A 27,635-nucleotide genomic window follows, 5' to 3' on the forward strand; every position below is an offset into this window, starting at 1 on the left:
TGAGCAAAGCTCATCTAACACTTGTATCTTACACATTTGCTGTTTCTGGAGACAGGTCTCTCTGCATAGCCCTGGTACTTGCCTCTGCCCCCCAAGGGCTAGGATTAAAGGTATGGCCAGTTTTATCACAGCTTACATGAATAGTTCTTATACTCAGACCACTAGACAACATTTCTGGGTGATAGAGGGCCATTTAAAACAGTAAAAACAAACAAAAGAACCAAGCTTGGTGACACTTGAGAGATGGAGCCAGGAAAATCCAGTTTGCGGTCATCAGCATCTACATACTAAGTTAACTCTGTAGCTTAATATCTGCTCAGGGGAAAACCAAACATGCTCACCCATTACCATCATACATCCCAATGTCCTTACGGTAGTTGTGGTAGGTGGAAGAAATTAACATGACTAAGAGATATTGTTTACATGTATGAAACTGTCAAAGAATAAATTTAAGATTTTCTAAAGCCAGATGTGGTGGTTCACAACTTTAATACCAGCAGGTGGAAGCCAGCCTAGTCGACACAGTGAGTTTTAGGTCAGCCAGACTACACAAACCCTTTCCTCAAAAGAAAGAAAAAGTTCCCCAAAGTCCCTTAAGTACCCTTCAGAGTGGTGATGCCTGTAGTGACAGAAGTGAGAGGCTGAGGCATGGGGATTGCTAGAGTCTAAGGACAGCCCGGGCTACGTACAAGAAGTTTCAAGTCAGGGATTCATGAGACCTTTTCTTTGTAAAAAAAAAAAAAAAAGAAAGAAAAGAAAAAAAAGAAAAAAGAAAAAAAGAAACACCCAGTGATTTATATTAAGAATCTACAAACTTTCTCCTGAAAGAGCCAGACAGCTAATACTTTAGGTTATGCAGGCACACATGGCCTGTTACATATTCACTGTTAGTACTTAAAAAACATTATGGGGTAGCGCACACACATGTGGAGGTCAACGGACAACTTTTGGGAGTCCATTTTCTCCTTGTTCATGTGGCTCCCTAGGATCAAAGTCAGGTTGTCAGGCTTGGTGACAAGTCCCTTACTAACTAGCTAGCTCCTGGTACAGTCACTTCTTTAATTTTAACTTTTCTGGAGTAAAAAACAAATTCTGGACTGGATGTGGAGGCTCACAAGCAATCAGGAGCCAGAAACTAGACAGGAGGGTTGCTGCAAGATCAAACTGAGCCTAGGCTACACAACTAAGCCAGCCTGGACCACAGAGTGAGATCCAGCCCTAAACAACAAAATTCTTAGCTAAGAATCAGACAAAGACAGGCTACATTGGTTACATAGCAAGACTCTGGTCTTTAAGAACAAACAAACAAGCAAACAAGGCTCTAGGGTGGAGGGCAGAGACCACACCCTGGAAAGATGACTAAGCTCACAAAGATCTCTGTCTCCCCAGTGCTGAGATTAAATCACTAAGATGTAAGGGTGAACTACGGTGAATTAAATCAAGCTACAATAACTATACAGGTAGGAAACAATGGACACACCCATCAGAATGAAAAAACGAATGCACACATCTGAGCAAAGTTAAACCTTCGACTACTGTCCAATATACTCATCTAGTTTGCATCTATTTTCTTTAACAAAATTGATACACATACTAAATACCATCTAATTACATCAGCACTTAAACTTGATGTTAGTGACAGCATGAGAGGTTAATTATTAAAACTAGGAAAAAAGTTTAAAAGCTAGACTCAATTAAATTCAAGCTACCATTTTTTTTTCTTTCAAATATCAGATGATGTAATGATCCTTCTTCAGATAATATGTATCAGTATGAATAAATATAAACTTTACATAAATGCAGATAAGGCCTTTAATCTAAAATGATTCTACATGAGTCAGACAAGAATAAAAGGAAATCACACAATCTATGTACAAGATTCATCTATGAAAAACAAGAAATACCACGGGTTATCTATGTTTACATACAAACTTTATTTTTCAATGAACATTTACAAGATTTATATGCATTAGGTAGATTCTTTCTTGTTTCAGTCATTTTAAGAATAAAATGGGGAGAGGGGGAGACTGGAGAGTTGGCTTAGCAGGTAAGAGCACTGGCTGCTCTTCCAGAGGACCTAGAGTTCAATGCCCAGCAGCTACATAGCAGCTTACAACTGTAACTCCAGTTCCAGGGGATCTGACGTTCTCTCACTAATGCATACAAAATAAAATTAAATAAATTTTAAAAAATAATAAAATGGAGTCATAGGGATGGGTCAGCAGTTAAAAACACTGCCTGTTTATACAGAGGACTTGGGTTCAAGTTCCAGCACCCACATGGTGCCTCACAACCAGTAACTCCAATTCCAGGGGATCAAATGGCCTCTTCTGATCCCCACAATACTAGGCACCCATGAACAGGCAAAACATTTAAACACATACAATAACATAAATCTAAAAACATCTTTTGTTTGATTGTTTTTTTTTGGGGGGGGGGGACAATGGATTTTTCTGTGTAGCCCTGGCTGTCCTGGAACTTGGTCAGTAGACCAGGCTGGCATTGTACTCAAGAGATCAGCCTGCCTCTGCCTCCTGACTGCTGGGATTAAAGGCATATGCCACCACCACCCAGCTTTAAACACAATTTAAAAAATAATAATAAAATGGTGTGTTGTTATAAAGTTCATGCTCTTTGTCAGGCTAACAGAATGGCCCAGCATATAAGAACATTTGCCTTCAAGCTTGACTGTCTGAATTTGATCCTGAAGACGTGCATGGTAGAGAAAATCAACCCTCTAACCTCCTACATAAGCTGTCACATGCACGTGCAGAAGTGTGCACACACGCGTTTGAAAATACCTTCTGTATCTTCACTTATTCTGGGAAATTTTGTGAAAAGCAACAAACCAAATACTTCCTCTATCAGTGATGCTCTCAAAAGCATGGCCCCGCAGTCATGAAAAACATTAATTAGAGTCAGTGGATTATAAACAAACCAGCCAATAAACAGAGCCTGGAGTTAGGAGGGGGCAATAGGAAGAAGGGTCCAGGGAAAGTTGAAGAAGGTAGATATGATCCAATATATTGTATACATATATAAAATTCTCAAAGAATAAATTAAAAATCTAACAAAAAAAAATCTCTAAAACACTGGTGGCATATGTCCCTAATTCTGGTAGAGATAGAGACAGGAAGATCAAGAATTCAAGGTCATACTCTGCTTCATATGGAATGCCAGGCCAACCTGGGGTACATTAGACCTTCTCTAAAAGTACTCAAAACTTTTTCTTAATACTCAGCAATTCCTCAAACTGAAATGTTTAATTAATATTAATGACAGGAATCAAGAAACATTTCTATAAGAAGCAGACAGGAAATACATTAGGTTCTGGGGCACACATAGTCTGCTATTTATATGTTCACTAGCTTTGTTTACATTTTAGGGATACAAAAAAACAAAACATATGAGCTGGGGGCAGTGGCTCCCATATGTAATCTTAGCACCAAGGAAGCAAAAGCAGGGAGATACTCCCTCAAACACCAACAAAGTTTTTACATAAATATCACACAAAGATAAACCACTGAAGTTAGCTTGGCAGCCACTATTTACCAAACACTGATTTCTAATAAACAGCAACCAAGTCTGCTATTAAAGTATATTATACCAAAGGCATCAAAAAAAAAGTCAGTTTTATTTCACACTAATAAAGCAAGATGATACTGTAGTAAAAGTGATTAATATGTTAGTATGTTGGACTCTATACCTTGATAAGAAAATTTCAGGATGGGAAACCTAGTAACAGAAATGTCTAGCACTCATATTCCTATGAATAGGAATTTGTGTATGTCACGTGTGTATGCTTAAAACACATGTCTCCACTTGAAAAACAGCAGCTAAAAGTGACCACAACATCAAAGCTCAAATTTCCTTTCACGCTAATTAAAACTATTTACACATTCAAGTAATCCAAACTGGTCAGTCTGTTTTAGATGTCATCTAACACTAAAAATGAGAGACTAGTGGTCATTTGTTTTCACAAGATTACTGTACATTAGTTAGGAGCCAAGTATGGTAGGACAAATAGCTCAGAGGGCAGAGGCAGGAGGATCTTTGTGGATTCACAGACAGCCTGGTATAAACTGAAAGACACAGGACAGCCAGTTTATACAATGAAACTTTGTTTCAAACTTAGTATTGTGTCTGACCTCATTGGTCACCACTTCTGTCTAAGTAATAGGCCTTATATATTTGATTTAATCTAAACTCAAAAGATTCTTGTTAACACTACTACCAAACATAAATTAACTCTAAGAAAAACGCTAAGCACAGCATCTCCTAACGGCCTCACACCACTCTTACCTAGACTGGTGGGTTTGATCAGTTCGTCCAGCAGGTCATAGAATGGTAGCTTTTGCAGCTTTATGTCCGGGTGGACTGGGTGCAGCGCTGATGTGAGATGTGGGAGTTCCAGTTCATGTTTAGGTCCCAGAAGAGAAACAGGGAGTAGTGGGGACGAAGCAGGGTGACCATCATAAGTGAGCTGTGGAATGGTGGATGGAGAAAGAGTCGCTGGCATAGGACTTGAATGTACGCTGGGGATAGACAAGTCCGCAGGCGTCATAATTTTCTGAGGAAACCGCCGCCTGTAGAGTTCTTTAATTTTCATTTGTACAGCAGGACTACAGCCAGCCTTTAACAAATGCAGGGCCTTTGTAAGAAGTTCGTGTTTGCGCCCGTGTTTGTTCCTCCCAGCGTAGCCCAGCAGTACTTGCAGTTCAGAAACTCTAAGGCTCATAACCATTTGCTTAGAGAAAAGAGTAAAATGTAAAATATTAGTATCTGCAACCATAAATTACAATTCTAAAGTTTGTATTTAGCCTCTTCATAAGGTTTGCTTAAATGCCAGCACATTTACCATCTTAGTTTAGTCTCCTGTTCAGCAAATCAACAAGCACTCTAGAGGCAGACCGTGGATGGCAACAAGTAGCAACGTCTCTCAGGAGTCTTCCCACCTTCTTGGGGGAAAACCTGCCCAGTATATTAAAGCCAAACGCCCCACCTCAAACCCAGTACTCACATTACCAAGTCCTGCTCTATACTAACTCGGGACTCCAAAAAGCAGTTGCTATCTCCCTGTGGCTTACCTCTTAGTCTTTGCTTCTAAAAGCTAGCTGGCAGTCTCAGATGCTAAGGCTTGCACTTCTCATTTAAGCCGTCAGGAATCCCATCTGCACAACCAGGACATGTGAAGAAATCTACTTACCTTCATTACTCCTGTGTTTACAATGTATTTCATCACTGTTTTCCACTCCCCCACCTTCTAAGAGCAGGAGATCTAATCAGAACAGGAAGGGGACCAAAGGCCACACTGCGACTTACGGCCTCTCATGCTACTTATGCGACACGCCTCTGACAGGAGATGCCAGGGCAGACACACACCTGCAATCTTACATCCTTTAAACCTCCTATTCCTTAACTGGATTCTCTGGCCTCATATCAAATACCGACGCGCAGTGGCTGCACTCCCTCCCTACCATCCCATACCACTCATAAATACCCTCTTTCTTGGCCAACACATTAGACCAGTGGTTCTCACTGGTCATGACCCTTTAACAGAGTTCCTCATATTGTAGTGAGCCTCCCCACCATAAAAATCACGTTCATTGCTACTTCATAACTGTAATTCTGCTACTGTTATGAACTGTAATATAAATATCTGTATTTTCCAGTGGTCTTAGGTGACCCTGTGCCGTGTTCATTTGACTCCCCCTTTTCTCCCAAAGGGGTCACAACCCACAGATTGAAAACCACTGCACTAGGGTTCTTTCAGATAGCAGAATAGCCCCCTAAAAGTGGGCAATGAATGAAGTAATGTAATGCAATACAGATGGCCAAAGAGAAACACCTTCCCACCTTCACCAGCCTGTCCTAGCAGAGTGAACTGTTTTGCTGTCTATCTCTTCCAGCCATTCCTCAGGTATTTATTTTCACAACTGCCCTGCTGCACTGCCATTTCTATCCATATGGTGTTTCTTTGCCTAGACAGGTTCTCCAGGGCTGATGACTGTTCTAGAACTAGGTCCCATGACCATTTATCTTCTGCATCTAGAACCAGAGTTTGTTATCAACTGTTTGGACGGTGAAAGAATGAACAAGAAAAGCATGCAGAAGGAATGGAGATGACCTTTGCAGTAGTAAATCACTCAAATCAATGCCCAAATTCTTGTGCTCTACAGAGGCATACAAGATGTAACCCAGACTTTGGGAACAAACTGCTGAGCATAATGGCCAACAACTGAAACAGCAGCAATTGGGAGGCTGAGAGAGGAGGATCTAAGTTCAAAGCCAGCTTGATATAGATATTTTCTTTTTGGATATTAAAAAAGTCTGTAAATAGGACAGCAATGGCATCTTCTCTGTACTCACTAAAACCTCCAAGAAAGGTATAAAACATCTGCAAAGAGAACTGCCAGGCACGGAACACACATGTAATCTCACCACTTAGGAGGCAGAAGTAGGTAGATCTCTTTGAGACAACCTAGTCTACACAGAGAAGTGTTCCAGGCTAGCCAGGGTTACAGTGAGACACTGTCAAGAGAGGAAGAGAAGGAAGGGGAGAATAGAACAGAGCCAGCATGGCTGGGTGGCTACAGGTACTTGCTTGCTACCAAGTTGGAAACAGCCGGAATTCAGTCCTCAGCATCCATACAATAAACTACTTCCTACAAATTTTCTTCTGACTTCCACATGGATATCATGATACTCATCACCCTCCTAATATATGACTGTTTTGTGTCTGTAGCAGTGTATCTAATGTGTGCAGGAGCCTGCAGGGCACTGGAAACAAACTTGGATCCTCTAGAAAAGCAACAGCAAGTGCTCTTAACCACTAAACCAACTCTCTACTCCCAGAAATGTATTCTAGATTATAAATTGGACATTTCCAAGACAAGGCTGAGAAAAGAAGGAACTTGAGTTTAAAAGCCAACTTAGCTACAATAGGAATGATCCTTATTTAAAGATAATTGTTTTTAATGAAGCAAAATCAAACATCAAGAATTAATAATTAAAAATAAATTGGAAGTTGGCTGGTTTTACTTTTGTGTTGCTGTGATGAGCTACCATGACCAAGACAACTTACAGGAAGAAGGATTTATTTAAACTATGGATCCATCATGGCAGGGAATTCTAAGAGCAGGCGGCAGGTACGGATGAGAGCTCACACAGTTCCAACAGCAAGCAGGAAGCAGAGAGCAAACTCAGAATGGGATGAGGTTTTAACTCTCAACGCCCGCCTTTAATGATGTGCGTCTTCCAGCAAGACCACACATTCTAAACCTATCCAAACAGCATCCCAACTGGTGACCTATAGGGGACAGTCTCATTCAAACATCACACTGTCTTAGTGTTTATATACGCCCCCTTCCCAGCCTATAAATAATTGTCAGATAAAATACTCTGACAAAAGCAACTTAAGGAAAAGGGACTGTATTGGCTCAAAATTCAAGGGTAAGTTTCATGGTGGTGGGGAAGTAACATGAGAGGAGCTTAACAAAGCTGACCACACCTCACTCAAAACTGAGAACAACAAGGAACACATTCTTGTACTCAGCCCCTTTTCTCCATTGTAAAACTTACAACTCACAGCTGCCATTAACAGCCGGTATGCCATTGCCCACAGTGGGCAGGTCGTCCCACATGGATTAACAAGATCAAGATAATCCCCCACACGAATGTCTAGAGGCCCATGGGCAAAATGTATTTTTTTTCTAAAATGGGTATGGAGGGGAGAATAGAATGAAACTTTAGAGAAATTTTCATTTCCCTTTTAATTCAATTCTATTCTCTCAGCCACAAACAAAAACAATTCAATACCACAAATTTCAAAGATGGTAACTTTTGTCTTTTATTGTGAGTATAAGATTAAGTGTAACACAGATATATTATGGTATCTCTTCATATTGTCACTCACAATTTATATAAAATAAAAACTCTTGCTTGAAGGGTCAAGAAAAAGTGAAATGACAAAATAAACCTAACAGTGTCAACTACATTTTTACTGCCTCAAAGAAAGCAAAGCAAACAACAACCGTTAGGGCAACAGTTACATATATGCTCTCAAAAGACAGCTGCCATCAGCAAGTCAAGTTTCCTAGTTTGGACTTTCAAAGTGAAGAGGATTTATTATCATTGTTATGTGGCTGAGATGTTATCATTGTTATATCATTTTTTTTACACAGGAAACAAAGAATCTGTTGAATGCCCATAACTAATTCTGCCTCAAATATATACTAATAAATAGAGCCATTTTGAGGAAAGAAACCACATGCCTTTTAATTGGGGAGTGGGAATCAATTAAAAAATGAACAAAGTTTGAACTTAAAAATTATGGTTAAGATGTGTGCGGGCTCAATTTACCATTAATCGCTCCTGAAAACCTTGCACAGTGAGAGGTGGTGTTACTTGCTGTTACTGGAACAGCTTTTGCATACTCTGAGGAAACAGTTATTAAGCATAGTATTTCCAAGAATTGAAGAAGGGGTCAGAAAAGGTCCAGCCATCTGAGGTACCACTCAAAGCAAAGGCTGCAGAGAATTTACCAAGCAGAAGTCTTGACAACACACAGAAAAACAAATCATTTAAATATTTCTGAGATGTTGAAACAATATATATTTAACCTGCAATGTGCTTAAACTTCATTTGTTAAAACTACAGCAAAATGAAAACTAAGGATAACATTAACCACAATGGCTGTTAGAAATCATCACCTCTTGTGGGATTCCAGCATTCTGCTGATGACATCAGTGGATGATAATTCTCAGAATCCTGGGGGATTAAATGGTTGAAATGTGTATACTCTTCACAGAAGAGTATTCTGTGATCTTCCTAAATTGTTTTATTTTTAATCAGACAGATATATACACAATTTTAAAATTCTTTTTAAATTTTTTTGTTTTTATTGATGTGATGTGCACCTGCATGTTGATACCCAAGGAGGCCAAAAAAGGGGGCAGGTCATCAGCTCCCCTGGAATTGAGTTATAGACAGTTAAAGGCCATCTGCTATGGATGCTGGGAACCAAACACAGGTCCTCTGGAAAAACAGCAAGGTTTTTAAGCCACTGTGCTCCCTCTAGCTCCACATGCACATTTTTAAATGACTGTTTTGCCTCAACGTATGTATGTGTACCACGTGCATGCCAGGTCCCTTGGAGGTTAAAAGAGGTCACTGGAACGAAAGTTATAAATGGTTTTAAGCTAACATGGGTCATGGGAATTGAACCCTGGTCTTCTAAAGAACAAGTGCTCTTAACCACTGAGGTATCTTTCTAGCCCATGAACACATTTTTAAAAAGCCTAACAGCTTGACAAGGAAGATTTTTGGATGCACTCTCAGTTCTACCTACTGCTTCTCCAGTCTCACTACCTGTACAACAGTTCGTTTTCCTTAAAGGTATCTACTGACTTCCAGTTATAATAAATAATGGTTTCAGCTGTGAAATCACCTCACCTATAATCTCCCCATCATAATTTATGATTGAATCAATTGTCTTTGCTCTTTAACATTTAGACATTATTACGCCTAAATAAAATTCACTGCTGAACCCAAAATACATCACAATTACTCTCTTTTCATATAATTTTGTTCTTTATACTTTATACCATTTTGATGCCTTGTTAATATTCTATGTACCTACCATCAATTCATCGGCAAATCCAAACTTTCTTCTCAATGTATTCAATTATGAGACCTAAAGCTGCTTTCACTTGGCTGGTTTTATTCTGTATCTTTTATCTCCATTTTTTTTTCTGATTTGGCTTTCTTTTGAGTTGCCTTGTTTTGTTTTTGAGACAGGGTTCTCCCCATATAGCCTAAGCTAGCCTGGGAACTTGCTGGATATCTAAGACTAGCTTCAAACTCATTGTCTTCTTACTCCTCAGACCCGTGAGTTTTAGAATCACAGGACTCTTTCTTCCTGACAATATGGTCCTACAGCCAGTTACAGGGCTCCACTGTGGACAATTAGACCTGAGCCCAGTGCACAGTATCTCAGGATAGCTCATCTGCATCCCACCCTGAGCCCTGTGTCCTAGTCTCTGTTTCTCCTTTCTTGGCTTTTCTTAGTGAGTTATTTTCTCCAATAGATTTAAGGTGTCTTTTTTATTCCTTGTATTATACAATCAACCCTTCCTCACAATCAATCCTCAAGGTTGGTTTAATACAGAGATTTAGAGAGAATTTTTTTTAAGTAGAATTTAAGACATTTCCTTATTTTCTATTTTCAGTGTAGGTTAGACTAGGAACTGAAGAGAAGGCTCAGTAGTTAAAAGTACTTGCTGCTCTTATAGAGCACCCAGGCTCAGTTCCCAGCATTTACATGGTGGCTCACCACCATCTTTAACTCCAGTTCTAGGGGACCTGACCTCCTCTTCTGATCTGAGGGCAGGGGGAATGCATGGTACACAAACATGGAGGCAGAGCACTCATTCCCACAATATATAATTCATCTTTTTAAAGCATTTTCTTAACTCAGATACTATGCTATCTACCCCCAGCACCTGGGGAGGTAGAGGCAAGAGGATCAGAAGTTCAAAGTCACCCTCAGCTAAACTGTGTTTGACGCCAGCCTGTATTCCAAGAGACCAATCTCAAACAAAGCACAGCCCCAGTGCCATTCATCTCTAATCCTTCATGGTTACCTGTGTATTTCCCATCTGGAAGCTTGCAACATTTTCTCTTTAGGTGCTCTCAAATGTTAGAGTATCATGCCTTGGAAATAAATTTTTATCTTGTTTCTGCCTGGGCTAGTACTGGGCTAGTACCTGTTAAGCTTTTACATTTAGGGATACATGTCCTGAAGGGTTTCTAACAAGTCTTCCTTTTGTGTTTTTTGTTCTTTTTCTCACAGTCTGCCATTTAGATCCTAAGCTTCCAACACACACACACACACACACACACACACACACACACACACACACACACACACACCTATTCCCAACTATACGAGGAGGAGGAGTCCATTTGGTAATTATATAAAAAGTGCCAGTTTTATACTCTCATTAGCTATGACCTTCCTTATTAAAGCTTGTGTCAAGGACTGGAAAGAGAAGTTGTGAGTTCAATTCCTAGCAACCACACTGTGGCTCACAACCATCAGTAATGGGATCTGATGCCCTCTGCTGGTGCATCTGAAGAGAGCTACAGTGTACTCATTTAAATAATCTTTAAATCTTAAAAAAAAAAAAAAAAAAAAAGTAGTAGCCACACTGTGAGCCTTATTCTGCAGCTAAACAATCTCTCCCATGCACATCCTGCTGTGGTAGTTTCAGGTCAGTCACAAAGCAGACTCTGCATTGGGAGTCTTATCTACTATCACTATATAACCAAGTACAAAATAAACACTAAAGCCAGGCATGCGGAGTCATGCCTTTAATCCAGCACTAGGGAGAGGTAGAGGACTGACTGAGGTTTGTAATCTACAGAGTTCCAGCACAGTCTGGTATACAAGGTAAGGTGCAGGCCTGCTAGGATCAAATCAAGAGTGCCAGCCCTTCCCTTTCCATCCCCAACAAATTAGATACATTAAAGAAAAAAAATAGTAAAATAAAAATATTAATTATTTATAAAGTCAGATTATTCAACGAAACTATATTCTTAATTCTGGACCATTTCTATCTTCCCCATTAGAAATAGTTCATAAGTTGGGCACAGTAGCTCATGTCCATTAGTCTAGATCCTGAGCCACTGAGGTAGGATCCCTACCATGTGAGGCCAGACTAGACTATTACAGAGTGAGTTCCAGAGTAGCTGTGGCTACAAAGAGGCATAGTCTTTCAAAACATACATTCAAGCAAACAAGGAAAGGAGAAGAATAAAGATAGAAACAAGATCACAAAATAGTCAATAACCAACTGATCAACCTAGTCAGTTTCTAGTTAAGGTAGTAGTCAGGTTGGTGACACCTCTCCTGACCATGTCCCTCCCAGTCTCTCATCTGTTATTTATTCTCAACGTGAGACAACTAGAAAGTGATCTGCAGCACACCCTCCAGCTAGCACCTTCCTCTCTCAGCCTCCAGCCCAGCACACTGATTACACTACGCTCTCAAAAGATGGCAAAATATTGTGATTATATGTAAACAGAGATGCCATTTTCCTTCAAGCAATGTACAAACTTAACATTGTGAAACGGTTGCCATGGTTCCCCTTTTTGATAGATGATTTACACGTCATTCCCAACTATGTCCTACCACGTTCCATGGAACATATGGCTATAGGCTTCAAAAAGCTCCTTCTTGTTAACATGAATACTAAAAATAACAAATCTAACTCAGACTGTTTTAAAATTTTGGACACAGTATTAAGTTTAGTTTAATTTAATTTAAAATTTTAGAATTTAAAACACTAACACATTGACCAACTTCATGTGCAGAGAGGCAGGAAAATATGGTTTTTATTTAAGGAAAAGGCTGCTCTGCATGTAGCTGTACTATACACGCTTCTTCCATGGATGGTCAGGCACCTACTCCATGCACACAATCAAGACATGAGCACAAGGAAGCTACGCTGATCCAACACCTACTGCATGCCATGATGGTAACACTGTGCATGAGATTTGTATTTTCATACTGATTTGATACTAATTTATCAAATTATAATTTGGGGGTTACACTCACTTTTAAAGGGGGAGAGTGGGAGTTGCTGAGATGACCCAGTGGGTAAAAGCCCTTGCTCCAAAGCCTAACTACCTGTTTAATCTCTGGAACCCACTAAGTAGAAACATCTATAAAACCAACATCTATAGTTGTCCTCTAACCTCCACACTAGCTACGGGGCAAGTGTGCACATACAGACACACACACTGAAATAAAGGCTTGCCAGGAGTAATGCTCACACCTACAATTCTAGCACTTGGGAGACTAGGACAGGGTTGCTAGTTCAAAACTTAGCCTAGACTACAAAGCAAGACTGTCTGAAAAATCTTTTTTTTTTTTTTTAAAGAAAGAAAGGAAGGAAGGAAGGAAGGAAGGAAGGAAGGAAGGAAGGAAGGAAGACAGACAGACACAGGAAAGAGACAGATAACATACAAGATCTCAAAGATTCCTTAGACATACAAAATTCTATACTGCTCTAACTATTAAATGAAATCTGCTCTTGGGAAATAGTTCATACAACCAGTACAGTCTTTTAATTTTAGAAACATTTTTAATTATAGTTTTGTCATTGACTCTGGTGGATAAAAATAATAAAAGGTAGTGCTGAAGGGGTAGTTCAGTGGTTGGAAACACTGGCTGCTCTTCCAGAGGACCCAAGTTCAATTCCCAGCCCCCAAGTGGGAGCTCACAACTGTGTGTAAGTCCAGTTCCAGAAGATCTGAGACCCTCACACAGACATGTAAGGAGAGCACTAATGCACATAAAAGTTAATAAATATTTAAAATAATAATAACAATAGTGGTTGTAAAATGTGTATGTTAAACAGCTAAATGTGCCTGCACTTTAGTAAACATGATTTCTTTTCTTAGCACACATTTGAGCCCACAATGCAAACTGCTAGTAATTTCTCCCCTGACACTAGTAACCAACACCAGGTCTTACTCAGCACAAAGCTGAGTCGGGACAGACTCAGGAGGGGACACTGAAGGGGAGCTACAAACACAAGAGAACAGAGGAGGCAGTGGAATAAGAACATGGGTGCAATGGAATGTTATAAAAGCAGACCTCAATGAAGTAAGGCCTTTAGTAAGACAAGCTTAAACAACAAAGCTTCTAGCTAATGTTATACCCACCATCAGGAGCTGCTTATCTTCATGAAAGGTAAGAAGTTTGACCAAGGAAGCAGGAAGTCTAAGAAAAACCATAAGTTGTGTTCTGTATTCAGGCTATAGGTGGGTCTTTGAAAAATCAGTACTGTCAGGGGCTGTCAGTGGTTAAGAGCAATGTTTTTTTTTTTTTTCCAGAGGACCTGGGGTCAATTCACCATGTAAACATTTACATGGTGGCTCACAACTGTCTGTGACAACAATTCCAAGGGATCTGATGCCCTCTTCTGGACTCCAAGGGCACCAGGCAGACATGAAGTACACAAACATACAGGGAGACATATTGAGAAACCTAAACAGAGATGACCTTTTAAAACACACACACACACACACACACACACACAAAGAATGTGTTCTATAACTATGCAAGGTCTCTCAAATTCTGGATCCCAGAACTCAGACAGGAAAAGCTTGAAGAGCCTGTATCAGAACTACTTCAGAGTACCAAGAGAGTTTACAGAGCTAGAAGGGTATGAACTCAGACCTCAAATCCCAAGTCCTACATTTAACATGTTACAGTGTAGAAAGGCTGGGAAGGATTACTTGAAATCAGGAGAACTGGATCCACCCAGACAACATACTGACACTGCTGAGATAGCAAGCTCCCGCTTCAGGAGACCAACAAGCAAGAAGACGCCCAATATCAACCTCTGGCCTCCATATAGGTAAGCACACCTGCCCAGCCACATATGATACTAACATGCATAAATGCACACACGCCCCCCCATTAGTTCAAAGATCAGCCAGGTGTAACACAATACCACATGCCCACAATCTCAGCAGCGCAGGAGTTAAGAGGTTAGCCTAGACAACAATGACACTCGCCTTACAATACACAACTAAAGTCAGTGTTATTCAAATTTCTTTTGTTATTAATAATTTATAAATTAAAGTTAACTTATTTTAGCAAACACTTAAATGACATTAAAAAAACAACAACAACCCATTGAGAAGGGAGGCAAGAGGCTAGAAAAGAAGAGAAATCCCAGAATTAAAGCAGAGTCCTCACTACTGGTTCACACACAGACACCTCATTCCTTCAGATATGCAGACAAATGTTTGAATAAAAAGTGAGCTATTTCACTAAACTGAGAATCAGAAGCAAAGTCTGTTTCTAGACAAATGCTCAGCATCACCCTCTGTACTTGTTACTTTCAGCAGATTCTGGAAAACACTAATCTATCCAGGATGAGGTGTTTACTTAGAAAAAAATGTACTGAACAAGAATTGACCACTGAACACACAGAGTTTAATCTAAAAGTACTGCCCAATCCTTCACCACTGACATTGTTTATATGCACGTGGTGCTGCTAATTAAAACCAGGTCCTATTTTTCCTTACAATGGGTACAGAAAAGAGTCAAGGCAAACTTCTATAAAAGTGGCTACATACAGCAAGAACTAACTTTCTAAAAACAGTCTAGAATGAAGGGTTATTAATTAGCCCCCCCTCCCATTAGTCTGCATTGTTCCTGAGACCCATTCCACAAAACTTGGGGAATCTGTAGTACATGGCATGGCCTTTAGGAAGCTCAACAAGTTGGTGTGTGTGTTTTCCAGGTGACTCTGGTCTAACCACTTCTAGGCATCTCAACTGGTTTTTGTTCTCCCAGGCAGCTGGTGTGGTCTCAGAGACGACTTTGCAGCTCAGCTTGTCTGTTTCTTTGCAGTTCTATCCAGCTAGTCTCAAAAGAAATCTCAGCCTTTACACTGACAAGAATGGCCCTAGTGAATATGAGTTTCAGGGACTTCCTAAAGTTGTTTGAGTTGTTTACCTTCCTGCAGAATGGACTATTTCAATCTTGAAGAAGCTGTTTTATACCACTCCTCTCCACAGTACTGGAGTCACACATAGGCTTTTAATCTAGGTTTTAGGAACTTGAACTTAGGCCCTAATGCTTGCACAGCAAGCACTTTTAGCACCAAACCATCTCAAGTGCCTCTAACCTCCCCCTTTAAAATTAATTTTTATGTATAGTTATTTTGCCTGCACATTTGTCTGTGCATTACTTGTGTTTCTATGAAGGACAGAGGTTATCAGATCCCCTGGGAGTCAATGTGAGGGTGCTGGGAATCAAACCAGGGTCCTCTGCAAGAGTAGCCAGTGTTCTTAACAGCTGAGTCATTCCAGTCATTGCACAACTCTTTAAGAGGTCTTTTACCTTTAAGAGGCCACAATATTGTGAACTCTCATTAGAGGGCCTTCTGGGCCAATGTTTCCTTTCTGGTCTTTCCTAGGCTACTCCCTATGGAACCTAGGTTGACCTCAAACTTGCAGCAATCCTTTTGCCTCAACCACTCAAGTGCTAGGGTTACAGACATTCACCTTTTTTCATTTTCTTCCAGTTTTAAAACCTTACAAAAACATTGGAGGAAAGAAAAAGCCAGTCTTTCAGACCCCATCCTGAGAAATAAATATGAGCTGGGATGACTAGAACTCTAAGTGTAGACAGAGGGTAGGTAGGGTGACCAGGACCCTAAAAAGTTGTCAAAGAATGGGAAAAGTGTAGACAAAAACATAAAAGCATCCAATAGTACAGCTGTTTGGTTTCATCCCAAAAGGAAGAGAGAGAAAACAAACATGTAAATTATAAACCAATCACATATATTTGCTATTTGCAAGAGCTAAGCTCTGCTAGTGAGGAAATTATTAGCTACAATTGGGTTAGAGCACATCTCAGAGACTGTATATTTGTTCATACAAATCTCCTCCATGCCCACTGAAAAAACACAATGCAAGGTTACGACATTACCTCAAAAAACAAACAAACAAACAAAATAAACAACAAAAAAAGTAACTACTCCTCACACCGTGAAAGATCCAAAGCACTTCCAGCACCTTCGTTCAGCATCTGGCTGCAGAAACATAGGACATCACTAAAGCTATGGGTTGGCTAATTTGTTAGTGGGTGCTTTTTCTATAAGCAAACTTTTTTTTTTTGTCTTTTAAACTATAAAAAATGTCAGAAATGGAGTAAAGAAGACAGTCTCATTTGACACTAGACACTCCTGTAGTATAACTCTTCATATTTTCTTAAAAAATGTTTATATTATCAGTTTTTAATGTTCTGAAAGTGGAGGATACTCATTCTCCTTTGTGTTGAATCTGTCAGTACTGTGTTACTAGGGTTGGAGCTGAAGCTCAGTGGTAGAGTTCTTTACCAATCATAGAAGCAGCCCTGGGTTTGAGCCCCAGACAATAAGAAGCAAAAGAAAAATCTACTATATTACCAATCAAATTAGAAAACATTGGGTTTTGTCTTAATTAGGGGTTCTACTGCTGTGATAAACAAACACCATGACCAAAAAGCAACTCCAGGAAGAAAGAGTTTCTTATTTCATCAGAATATATCCTGCAATAACAGTCCAGCACTGAGGGAAGTCAGCACAGGAGCTCAAGCAAGGCAGGAACATGCAGTATTAACTGATGCAGAGGCCATGGAGGAGTGCTGCTTGTTTCTTATGGCTTGCTCAGCCTGCTTTCTTATATAGAACCCAAGATGAAAGGGTGGCACCTCCCACAGTGGGCTGGGTCAGTCATCGATCAAGAAAAAGCACTACAAGCTTGTCTATAAGTGAGTCTAGTGGTAGCATTTTCTCAGTTGAGGTTTGCTCTTCCAAAACGACTCTAGGCTTATATGACATAGAACTAGCCAGCAGACTTGCATTCACTTGTACATTTCTTTGTTTGACACAAGAATCTTACTATGTATATGTAGTTCAGGCTAGTCTTGAACTCATACACCACCAGAGCCAGCAAAAAAAATTTTTTAATTAAATTTATACCTGTAATAGCCAAGTGCAGTGAGACATGCTTTTCATCCCAAAACTAGGTAGACATCCAAGGCCAGCCTAGACTACACAACAAGTTCCAGGACTACATAGTGAGACTGTCTCAAAACAAGCAAACAAACTAACAACAACATCAGTAATGAGTAAAACTGAGAGATGGCTTAGCTGGGAATAAAACCCTGATTTTCTGGAAGAACAGCTAGTGCTCTTAATCTCTTAACCATGTCTCTAGCCTCCAAACAGCAATTTCTTAAAAGCTGTTCCAATATAAGATCTGAAATCCTAGCAATGAACATTATTTATTAAAAATCATTCTGAAAGCCAGGTGTGGTAGCACACACCTATAATCCCAGCACATGGGAGACAGAGGCAGATGGATCTTTGAGTTTGAGGCCAACCTGGTTTACAAGACAAGAACCAGAACAGTCAGAGCTATATAGAGAAACTCTGTCTCAAAAATCCAAAGTCAGGCTGAAGAGATGGCTCAGCGGTTAAGAGCACTGACTGCTCTTCCAGAGGTCCTGAGTTCAAATCCCAGCAACCACATGGTGGCTTACAACCATCTGTAATGAGATCTGATGCCCTCTTCTGGTGTGTCTGAAGACAGCTACAGTGTACTCATATATAATAAAAACAAAAAACAACAACAACAAAAAAAACAAATGGTTGAAAGAAAAAAAAATCCAAAGTCATTTCAAAGCATGGTGGTGCACATTTGTAATATCAGTACTTGGTAGATGCAAAAAGGAGAATAAGAGATCGAAGGTCAGTGCCTGGAATATAGCTCCATTTAGTAGTGTTTGTCTAGCAGAAAACCCTGGGAAGCTGGGCTCAATTTCTAGCACTACACAAACCAAGCACTGTGGTACACATCTATAGTCCTAGCACTTTAAAAGGGAACACAGAAAGATCACAAGTTCAAGGTCATTTTAGGTACACAAGAGAACTTAAGGCTAACCCAGGATCCCTGAGATCCTTTCTCAAAACAAAAACAGATTTAAAACCAGTAGGACTACATGAAATCCTATTTCAATAAATAAAATTCACTGGTCTAACCTCCATTCCAATTGATCTTTTTATTCATATATGACTTTACCAAACCATGCACTGATTACTTAAAAAAATGTTGAGCTCCCCTGAGCATGGTGGTTCCACACCTAAAATCCTGGCGCTCAAGAGGCAGGAGGGTCACGCTGAGCTACATCCACAATCCAAAACCAGCCTAAGCTACATGAAATCTCATGTCAAAACAAGAGAGCACACCAAGTTCCACACTTCTTCAAACAGTGATGCAGCTCACTACTGTCTTAATCGTAGCTCACTTACTCATATCACACCAATTACATCAAAGGAGTCAAGTATGGAATCTGTCAAACTGTTAGTGGCAAGTGCAGTAGTTTTCCAAAATTCAATTTCCCCTTGAAAGCTTAAATTTTATCATTAGCAATGAATACTGTCAGTTGTTTTCCTTGTAGTGACAGGCTCACTTATTTTCAAGAAAATGTATGCCAAATACCACCCATTCTGTATAACCATACTTTGCCAAGCAATTATTTCAAATAAAAATAGTGTTTTACTTAGAAAGGCAGCTAGTTTAGTTTGCTGCTCAACAACTGCACAAAGCTCTTTTCTGAGCTAATCATCAGGCCTGCTATCAGAAGCACTTCAAACAACATGCCATAGAAGGTAAGCAAAGACAGGTTCAATGACAAATCACTAACTCATTCCTTCATCAAGGGCATTAAATATAACCACTCAGTCTTCCTGCCTTTACATAGCATGTGTGTGCACTCTCGTGTGTGTGTGTGTGTGTGTGTGTGTGTGTGTGTGTGTGTGTGTGTAAGAGAGGGAGGGGTAGATGAGAAGGGGGAGACGGGGATGGGGGTAAGTATGTGTGTGCTGAGAATCACATTGAGGACCTCAGGCAAACTACGCAAGCACTCTACTATTCAGCCACATAACCTGTCCAGTTTGTTTTATTTTTTAAAGCATTTATCTTTTTCAATCCAAAAGTCTGATGGTGGAGAATACACCACTGGTATAATTCAGTCACACCACAGCAGGGATCATGCAAATCACAATGGCTTTATTCACCACTGATCTTATAATTGTCAGCATACCAAAACAATGTCCTACTGGTAATAGAAAAATGGTTTTGACCTAGAAATACCCAGGGTAACACCAGGAGTCTGAGAAACAAACCCCAAGATAGAAACAGTTGATGCACTGCACTTATAATATAAAATACATATGTTTCCTGCTTAAGTAATCACATATATGCTCAAGCCAATAGTCTAGTACCTCACATTCAGAACACATAAATGAATGGAAGACTGGAAGACTTTGTAAATAATAAACACTAGTTAACACACTGCAACCCAAGTTCTAAGCATGAAACAGTATGGTTTGAATGTGAGTGTCCCCACAGCTCGTGTGGTTAGGGAGCTGGTCCCCCAGCAGCAGTACTATTTTAGAACCCAATGGAAGAAACCTTAAGAGTGGGCACCGATGGTGAAGTCAGTCACCAGGGAGTGCTTTCAAGGGTGCCTGGTCTCTGAACCTCTCCTCTCTCTGGTGGCTCTCCTACCAGCTCCTGCCACCATGTTTTGCTCCACCACAGGCCTACAGTAATAGAGCAAACATGGGCTGAAACCTCTGAAATCAGGAGCCACGGTAACCCTCCTTTCCCTCAGGCTGCTCGGGCCATGTCCTTTGCCTAGTGTCAGAAACTTGACGACTCCTCCCGTTCCTTTTTTTGGTTAACTTCAGAAGCCTGGAATCTACAACAATATTGTTGTCATTCATCCATCCATCATCCACCCACCCATCCATCATCCATCCATCATCCACCCACCCATCCATCATCCATCCATCCATCCATCATCCATCCATCCATCATCCATCCATCATCCATCATCCATCCATCATCCATCCATCCATCCATCATCCATCCATCCATCCATCATCCATCCATCATCCATCATCCATCCATCATCCATCCATCCATCCATCATCCATCCATCCATCCATCCATCCATCCATCATCCATCCATCATCCATCCATCATCCATCCATCCATCCATCATCCATCCATTCATCCATCATCCATCCATTCATCCACCCATCCATCCATCAATACATCAATCCATCATCCATCCATCCATCCATCATCCATCCATTCATCCACCCATCCATCCATCAATACATCAATCCATCATCCATCCATCCATCCATCATCCATCCATTCATCCACCCATCCATCCATCAATACATCAATCCATCATCCATCCATCCATCCATCCATCCATCCATCAATATATCAATCCATCATCCATCTATCCATCCATCCATCCATCCATCCATCCATCTTTGAGATGGGGTCACTACATACGTAACCCAGACTGGCCTCCAGCTGCCCCAGTCACATGAGTGCTTGTGATCAAAGGAGCCACAATGACTTTAAAATACTGGAAATATATTTACCTCATACACATGTGCAAGTACATGTCAACTAAAAAGATACTATGATATGACTAAAGCACCTTAAAAACAGGAAAAATAAATAACATTTGGATAGATATTTAAAATTTTTAAAAACAAAAACTACATATTTACTCTGAAACCCATTTGATCCTTAAGAATACGAACCATGTGATAATTCTTTAAAACACCTTAAATTCACCATATAAGTACAAGTTAGCATGCCAAGTTCTATTTTAAGCACTGTGCCATGAAACTAGAAACAAACGTGCTCACATTCAGAAACTCAAATGCAGAAGGGCTTTGTTGTGCACCCTCCTTAACATTCAGCACATCTACTTTTTTGTTGTTGTTTTGCTTTGTTTTCAAGACAGGGTTTCTCTGTGTAACTCTCTCTGGTCATGCTGGAACTCGCTTTGTAGATCAGGCTGCCTCTGCCTCGAGAGGGACTAAAGGTGTGCACACCTCCACTGCCACCGATCACATCTGTCTTTAAATCCAACCCCAACACTAATACAGGATTAGACAACAAAACAAGTACTTAAGCATTTTTCATTTTCCTTTTGCAGCAAACAGGGCTGAAATCAATGAGTAACTCAAATGTTAAACATAGTGCTTAACAACCATCCACCACCTCAGTTCCAAGATAGCCAACAGGTACACACATGATCGACATCCAAGAAAGTTATCCTGGACACGCTATCCAAGTTAATCTAAAAACAGCATGAAAAGAGTAAACTTCCAATTTAGATGCCACAGTAGACATGTGAATCAGCCTGGTTCCCGACAAGAATGAACAGTAACACAATTTGTTAGGCTGAGAGATAGGAAGCATCTCCTGGACAGCAACAGAATTCTATTGAGTTACAGAGCAATGAGTGACTCTGCTCCTCAAGTCTCAGGCTTTCCTGCTACAGCCAAGAAAGTATAACACAAAAAACAGACTCAGGTCAAACTGGGGAAGAGTCCTGAGTATCAAACCAGCTAAGACGGACTGTTTTGGGCAAAGCCACTGAAGTTTTTTTTTTATTTCGTTCACTGAACTTTTTGTGGGTTATTTTTGGGGGGTGAGGGAGAAGGGCTGGGAGAGACAGTATTTCTCTATATAACTCTGGCTCTTCTGGAACTTGTTCTGTAGATCAGGCTGGCCTCAAACTCAGATCTGCCCACCTCTGCCTCCCAAGTGCTGGGAGCACCACCAGGCCTGGCTCCACTGAAAGGACAGACAGAAGTCACAGGGTGAAGGAACTGTTTGTGTGGAATTAACATGGCAACCAAAAAGAGAACGGAGAGCAAGGACAGCAGGAAAGGTAAGGAAGCGATGTTTTCACACAGGAGCATTTGCACCACTGCTGTCAGTATCCACACGGCCTCCTGTTCAAAATGCTCACACTTGTTTTTTTTTCTTGGTTTAAGAGAGAAGAAAAGGTGGTTTCTTCACCAAAGTCTGAGGGAAAGGCTTTTCTGCCTTTTCACATGAGACTACTGAAACCAAAAGCAGAGGGCACAGAAGCCTTAACACAGGAGGGAAGCCCAGGTAGGATTGGCAAAGTACAGAATAAAGCCTCAACTGGCCACGCCATGCACTGTGGCAGTGGCCCTTAGAGTCAGCTATGACTACATAGAATCTACGCTCTGTGCCTCCGCCCACCTTCTGTAAGTTACTATGTAACCATCTAAAGCCAAAACATAAATCCTGGGTCATCCATACTTACAGGACAAAACAACTAAGTTCTTCAAAAACTTCTGCTGCCTACTCAGAAAGAATGCTAATAAGCAAATTTCCAACAAATTTAGAACACAATCCACTCCACAGCTTAACTTCATCATGTGTTCCTTCCATGGCTCAGACTCTCCAGATACTGCAGCGCTCTCACGGGGGATGGTAGCATACACCCCCAGTCTCAGCAGTCAGGAAGATGAGCAAAGAAAACCCTGAGTTTGAGACTAGCCTGAGCTACAGACAGAGCCTCAAAAAGAAAAAAGCATTCTTAACTTATATGTGCACTTATTAATTACCATACCCAAAAAGGTTTCTTCTTAAAATAGAAAAATATTTTCACAGCCTATGTAACCTTTCCATAACTAGCTCCTCCAAACAGCATTGCCTACCAATTTCAAACCATGGCAACACTGATTTCCCATTAAAAAATGAAAAGTTGTTCTCATTTCCACTTTCTTTATATTAATGTTCAATACAGTTTTAGCATGCCATTTAAAACTGGCAACCACCTAAAGCACAAAACTCACAATATTTGATTATTTTAATATAATTTCCAAAATCAAACATACTTGAGATCAATTAAATATGCTATATCATCTTGGAGTTCATTCTTTATCAAATGTAATCTCACCTGACACATAAAAGAAATAGGAACAATGAAGGTAAAACAAGAAATAAGCTAAAAGGTACTAATTCACTCCTCTTAGGGAACCTGAACCAGAAAAACAGCCGCACTGCTCTCCACATGGCGCAAAGGTCTGAGCTTTACACAAGACTATCTGCCAAAGCATGAAAATTACAAGACCAGGTTCAATACCAGGTCCCTCCCCACACAGAACCAACTGCATAATGTTGAGCTACTAGAAAAATAAAATAGAAAGCAACTTGGATCTATATCTACAAACCTGAACGATTTATCACAAAAATAACAGATTAAAAATAAAAAGTATCAGCTGTGGATATAGTTCAGATGATAAACTGCTTGCTTAACATTCATGATACTGAGTTCAATTCCCAGCATGACATATATCAGTCAGGCCTACGACCCCAACATGGAAGATGGAGAAGAGGATCAGGAATTCAAGGCCATCCTATATTCATTACTCGGGGAATTTAAAGACAGCTGGACTGTGTATGTGTACGCTGTATGTACACTGGGTATATATACATATATACGTGTGTGTGTGTGTGTGTGTGTGTGTGTGTATGCGCGCGCGCGCGCTGGGCACAGTGTTGTACAACTTTAATCCCAGCACTGGGGAGGCAAAAACAGGTAGATCTCTAGGAGTCTGAGTTCAGCCTGCTCTACATAGCAAGTTCCAGGCCAGCCAGAACTACATATTAAAGAGATACTATCTCAAAAATATATGCATGATTTTTTAATACTGTGATTGTAATAATATACATATACCTACAGTCACCGAAAGTCTACACTGACAGACGTTAAGCGTAGAATTTCTGAGAGCTAGAATTATAAGCGGGATTTTTCTGTCTTTTTAATATTTTATAAAAATTTCTCCAAGCAAAACAGTAATACTTATTTAATTGGAGGTTAGTCTTTGTCGAGTGAGACTATCTCAAAAAGCAAAACAGTGGGGGCTTGTAGAGATGACTCAGTGGCTAGCTAAGAAGAACTGGCTGCTCTTCAGAAGCCAGAGTTTGATCCCTAGCACCCACAAGGCAGAGACAAAATAATCTATAACTCTAATTCCAAGAGATACGACACCCTCTCCTATCCTCTGTGGACACTGCATGGAAGTAATGCATAAATTTAGGCAAACACTCAAAGGCATATTTTTAAAGCCAGCACTCAGGAGACAGAGGCAGGTGAATCTGAGACTGAAGACCCCCTGGTCTACAGAGTGAGTTCCAGAACAGTCAAGGGGCTACAAAGAGAAATCCTGTCTCAGAAAAAAAAATTTAAAAGAAAGAAAATTCATTTGTAAGATTCCAACTAACAAAATCCAAATGTTTTAAAAGAGAGATTTGCAAAACCAGGCACACTGGCACATACCTTAATCCCAGCCCTCCGGAGTGAAAGGCAGGCAGCTTTTTGTGAGTTTAAGGCCAGTTTGGTCTACACAGTAAGATCAGACTAGCCAGGGCTATACAGTGAAAATGCATAGTGTCCCTCCAACGTACCCAGGCACAGAACTAAAGGAAATGTCTTAGCAACATTACAGTTCTTGGTAAGCTAGACTTCTTAAACACCTCCAGGACCACCCTGGCATCTTTCGGGAGGCCTACTGAGAAGAGCTTTGAAATCAAAGACTCAAACACAAGTTCTTGCCACTATGGTTGGTAAAACTTGCCTTTTCTAGGCTACCTTACCTCTTTCATTCCTCTTCTATTTCAAAGAACTATGCAAAAAGCAAATGTACGTGATACACTATAAACTGAACAGCACTACAAAACTAAGATATCACGTATCCTTCACACAGTAAGAGATTAGAGCACACACAGTGGCTTATGCCCGTCATCCCAACACTTGGGATGATAGAAACAACACCAGGAATTCAAGGTTGTCTTCAGGTACACAGTGAGTTTAAAGGCCAGCCTGTGTACATAAGACTGTTATTCAAAAAAGTAAATGCTTAGTGACAGAGCTGAACACTTAGGAAAACAGTACCATCAATTCTGTGAAGTAATGAACCAAGTTCTTGTTTAGTTTTCAGTATGATACAGCTTATAAAATCCCACTTTCTAAGGCAGAAACTTCTTCCTAAATACCACTACAACCACAACCCACTTTATTTTCTTACTCCTAGTTACCAGCATGAAAGGGTACAAATTACACTGAAATCAAAAGCCTCAGCATGAGCCCTGGAACAGCACGCGGATGGAGTTCACCAGGAGAAACCCAAGGTTAATCAGCTACCGCAATCAAAGGGGATTAGGAGACACTCCTAGAAGAGAAAGACAATGCAGTCGCCCAGAGAAAACCAGCAAGGAAAAGGAGGCAATATTTCAAAACAATTACATGAACTACTTAAAAACTTAAGTGTTTTTCAAATTGTTTTAAAATACTGTTCCCAAGAAGTGACATAAACAAAAGGCATCTAAAAGCAGCACTTCATAAAAGCAAGTCAGAGAGATTAAGCTCAAATCCATGAATAAAATGTCAGATTTACTTGCTTCTATGTGAAATAAAAGCAGACAAATTACACCACAGAGATCAAAACTAAGTGGTTATTTGTTGAAAATAAAGAGACAGATATGACAACAAAATTTACTGATATGCTTACACAGCAGATACTTTAAAGTATGCTTCCCTTTCTCATTGGGCTCAGTTATTTACTTCTTGAAAGTGATGAATCCTTCCCTCCCACTGCTCCTTCTATGAGTTAAAATATTATAATAATTTAACTCCAGTTTTAACGAAAAAGACACAGGGGAAAAAAATGACTTTGGAAGGTGAGTGTGGTAGCTGGTGCTGACAGCCCAGCATTCTGGAGACTGAGGCAAAAAGGTTATCAACTCCAGGCCATCATGAACTACAAAGTGAATCCTGACTCTAAAAGAAAAATGTTTATTTTTGTTATTATTGTGGTTTTTTTTCTTCATTTAGGTCAGAGGTTCTCAACCTGTGAGTATATATCCCTTTGGAGGTGGAAGACCTTTCACAGGAGTGGCTTTTCAGATATCCTAAACATCAAAAATTTAAAGTATAACTCATAACATAACTCAAAATTACAGTTATGAAGTAGCAACGAACTAATGTTATGGTTGGAATCACAACAACACAGGGAACTGAATTAAGGCATTAGGGAAGTTGAGACCCACTGTGCTAGTGTGTTTTGTTGTCTGAAGTTTTGTTTGTTTGCTTATTTTAACCTGATTTATTTTCTAGATAGAGTCTGGCTATTTAGTAAGCCCAGGTTGGACTAGAACTCACATCTTAACCTAAGTTACTAGGATTAAAGGCAAAGGAGCTATCTAAAAATTAAAAAAACATATTTTTTTCGGCTCACAAATTTTTTATTGGATATTTTCTTATAACATATTTTTTAAAGGCATGACACCTTTAATCACAGCGCTCCAGAGGCAAAAACAGGTAGACAGATTTTTGTAAGTTGGAGGTTAGCCTGGTCTATATAGCAAGTTCCAGGCCAGCCAGAGCTAAGAGACTGTCTTTAAAACAACAACAAACCAGAGTAGCTACAGTGAGACTGACAGGTCATCACTACCAAGATCACTTGGGCTGCACACCCTCCTGTTTGAAGTGTCTTCACCTTCACCCTTCACAGCCTCCCAGAAATCACTTGTGAGTATCCCCGGATGAAAAATTGAACTTTTCATAAGCAGAAGTACAGAGAACTCATTTTGCAATATATGACTCAATCTACTTTCTATTGGCAATATCTTCAAGCTTGCACTATCCCTACAGGGGCTTTGGATCTGTTTTCCCATCTGATCTTAGCAGAATCGCTACCGATTTAAAAGGATTCACTAAAAGGGCCATTAGGAAAATAATTATGAATCTAATCCACAGCAGTCAAGTGTGGGCTGTAAAATCGAATAAGGAATTTCCTCAGCAGTTCCCACTACAGTTCTGCATTTTCATTTAAAACTTGAAAATTTAGGAAAAAAAAATCTAGGGTTCCTCTAATTATTGAGACTTCTCCTGTTTTATTAGGATATATAATCAATATCTCTCATACCTCTCTCTCTCTCACATACACACACACACACATTAAAATATATCTGAAATATCTTCTAAACTTCACTGCACAAATATATATATATATAATACACATATGCATTCTTGTTATCACCCCTACTCTCCAAAAAAAAAAGGAACAGTAAATCACAAGGAAACCTTAACAGAACTTTTAACACAGCTATCACCAACTAAGTAATCTATCACAGCTCCTCTA

General features: G+C 40.0%; 1 protein-coding gene across 1 annotated transcript in view; it reads right to left on the reverse strand.

The window, feature by feature from the left end:
* Window positions 1–27,635, reverse strand: part of PIAS1 (protein inhibitor of activated STAT 1) — an 89,946-nt gene that overhangs the window by 59,453 nt on the left and 2,858 nt on the right. The window contains exon 2 of the mRNA XM_080930294.1: window positions 4,303–4,747. Within this exon, the coding sequence (XP_080786420.1) occupies window positions 4,303–4,747 (445 nt within the window). The remainder of the gene's footprint in view (window positions 1–4,302; window positions 4,748–27,635) is intronic.

Source organism: Micromys minutus (assembly GCF_963924665.1).
Source record: "Micromys minutus genome assembly, chromosome: 16".
Classification (NCBI taxonomy): Eukaryota; Metazoa; Chordata; class Mammalia; order Rodentia; family Muridae; genus Micromys; species Micromys minutus.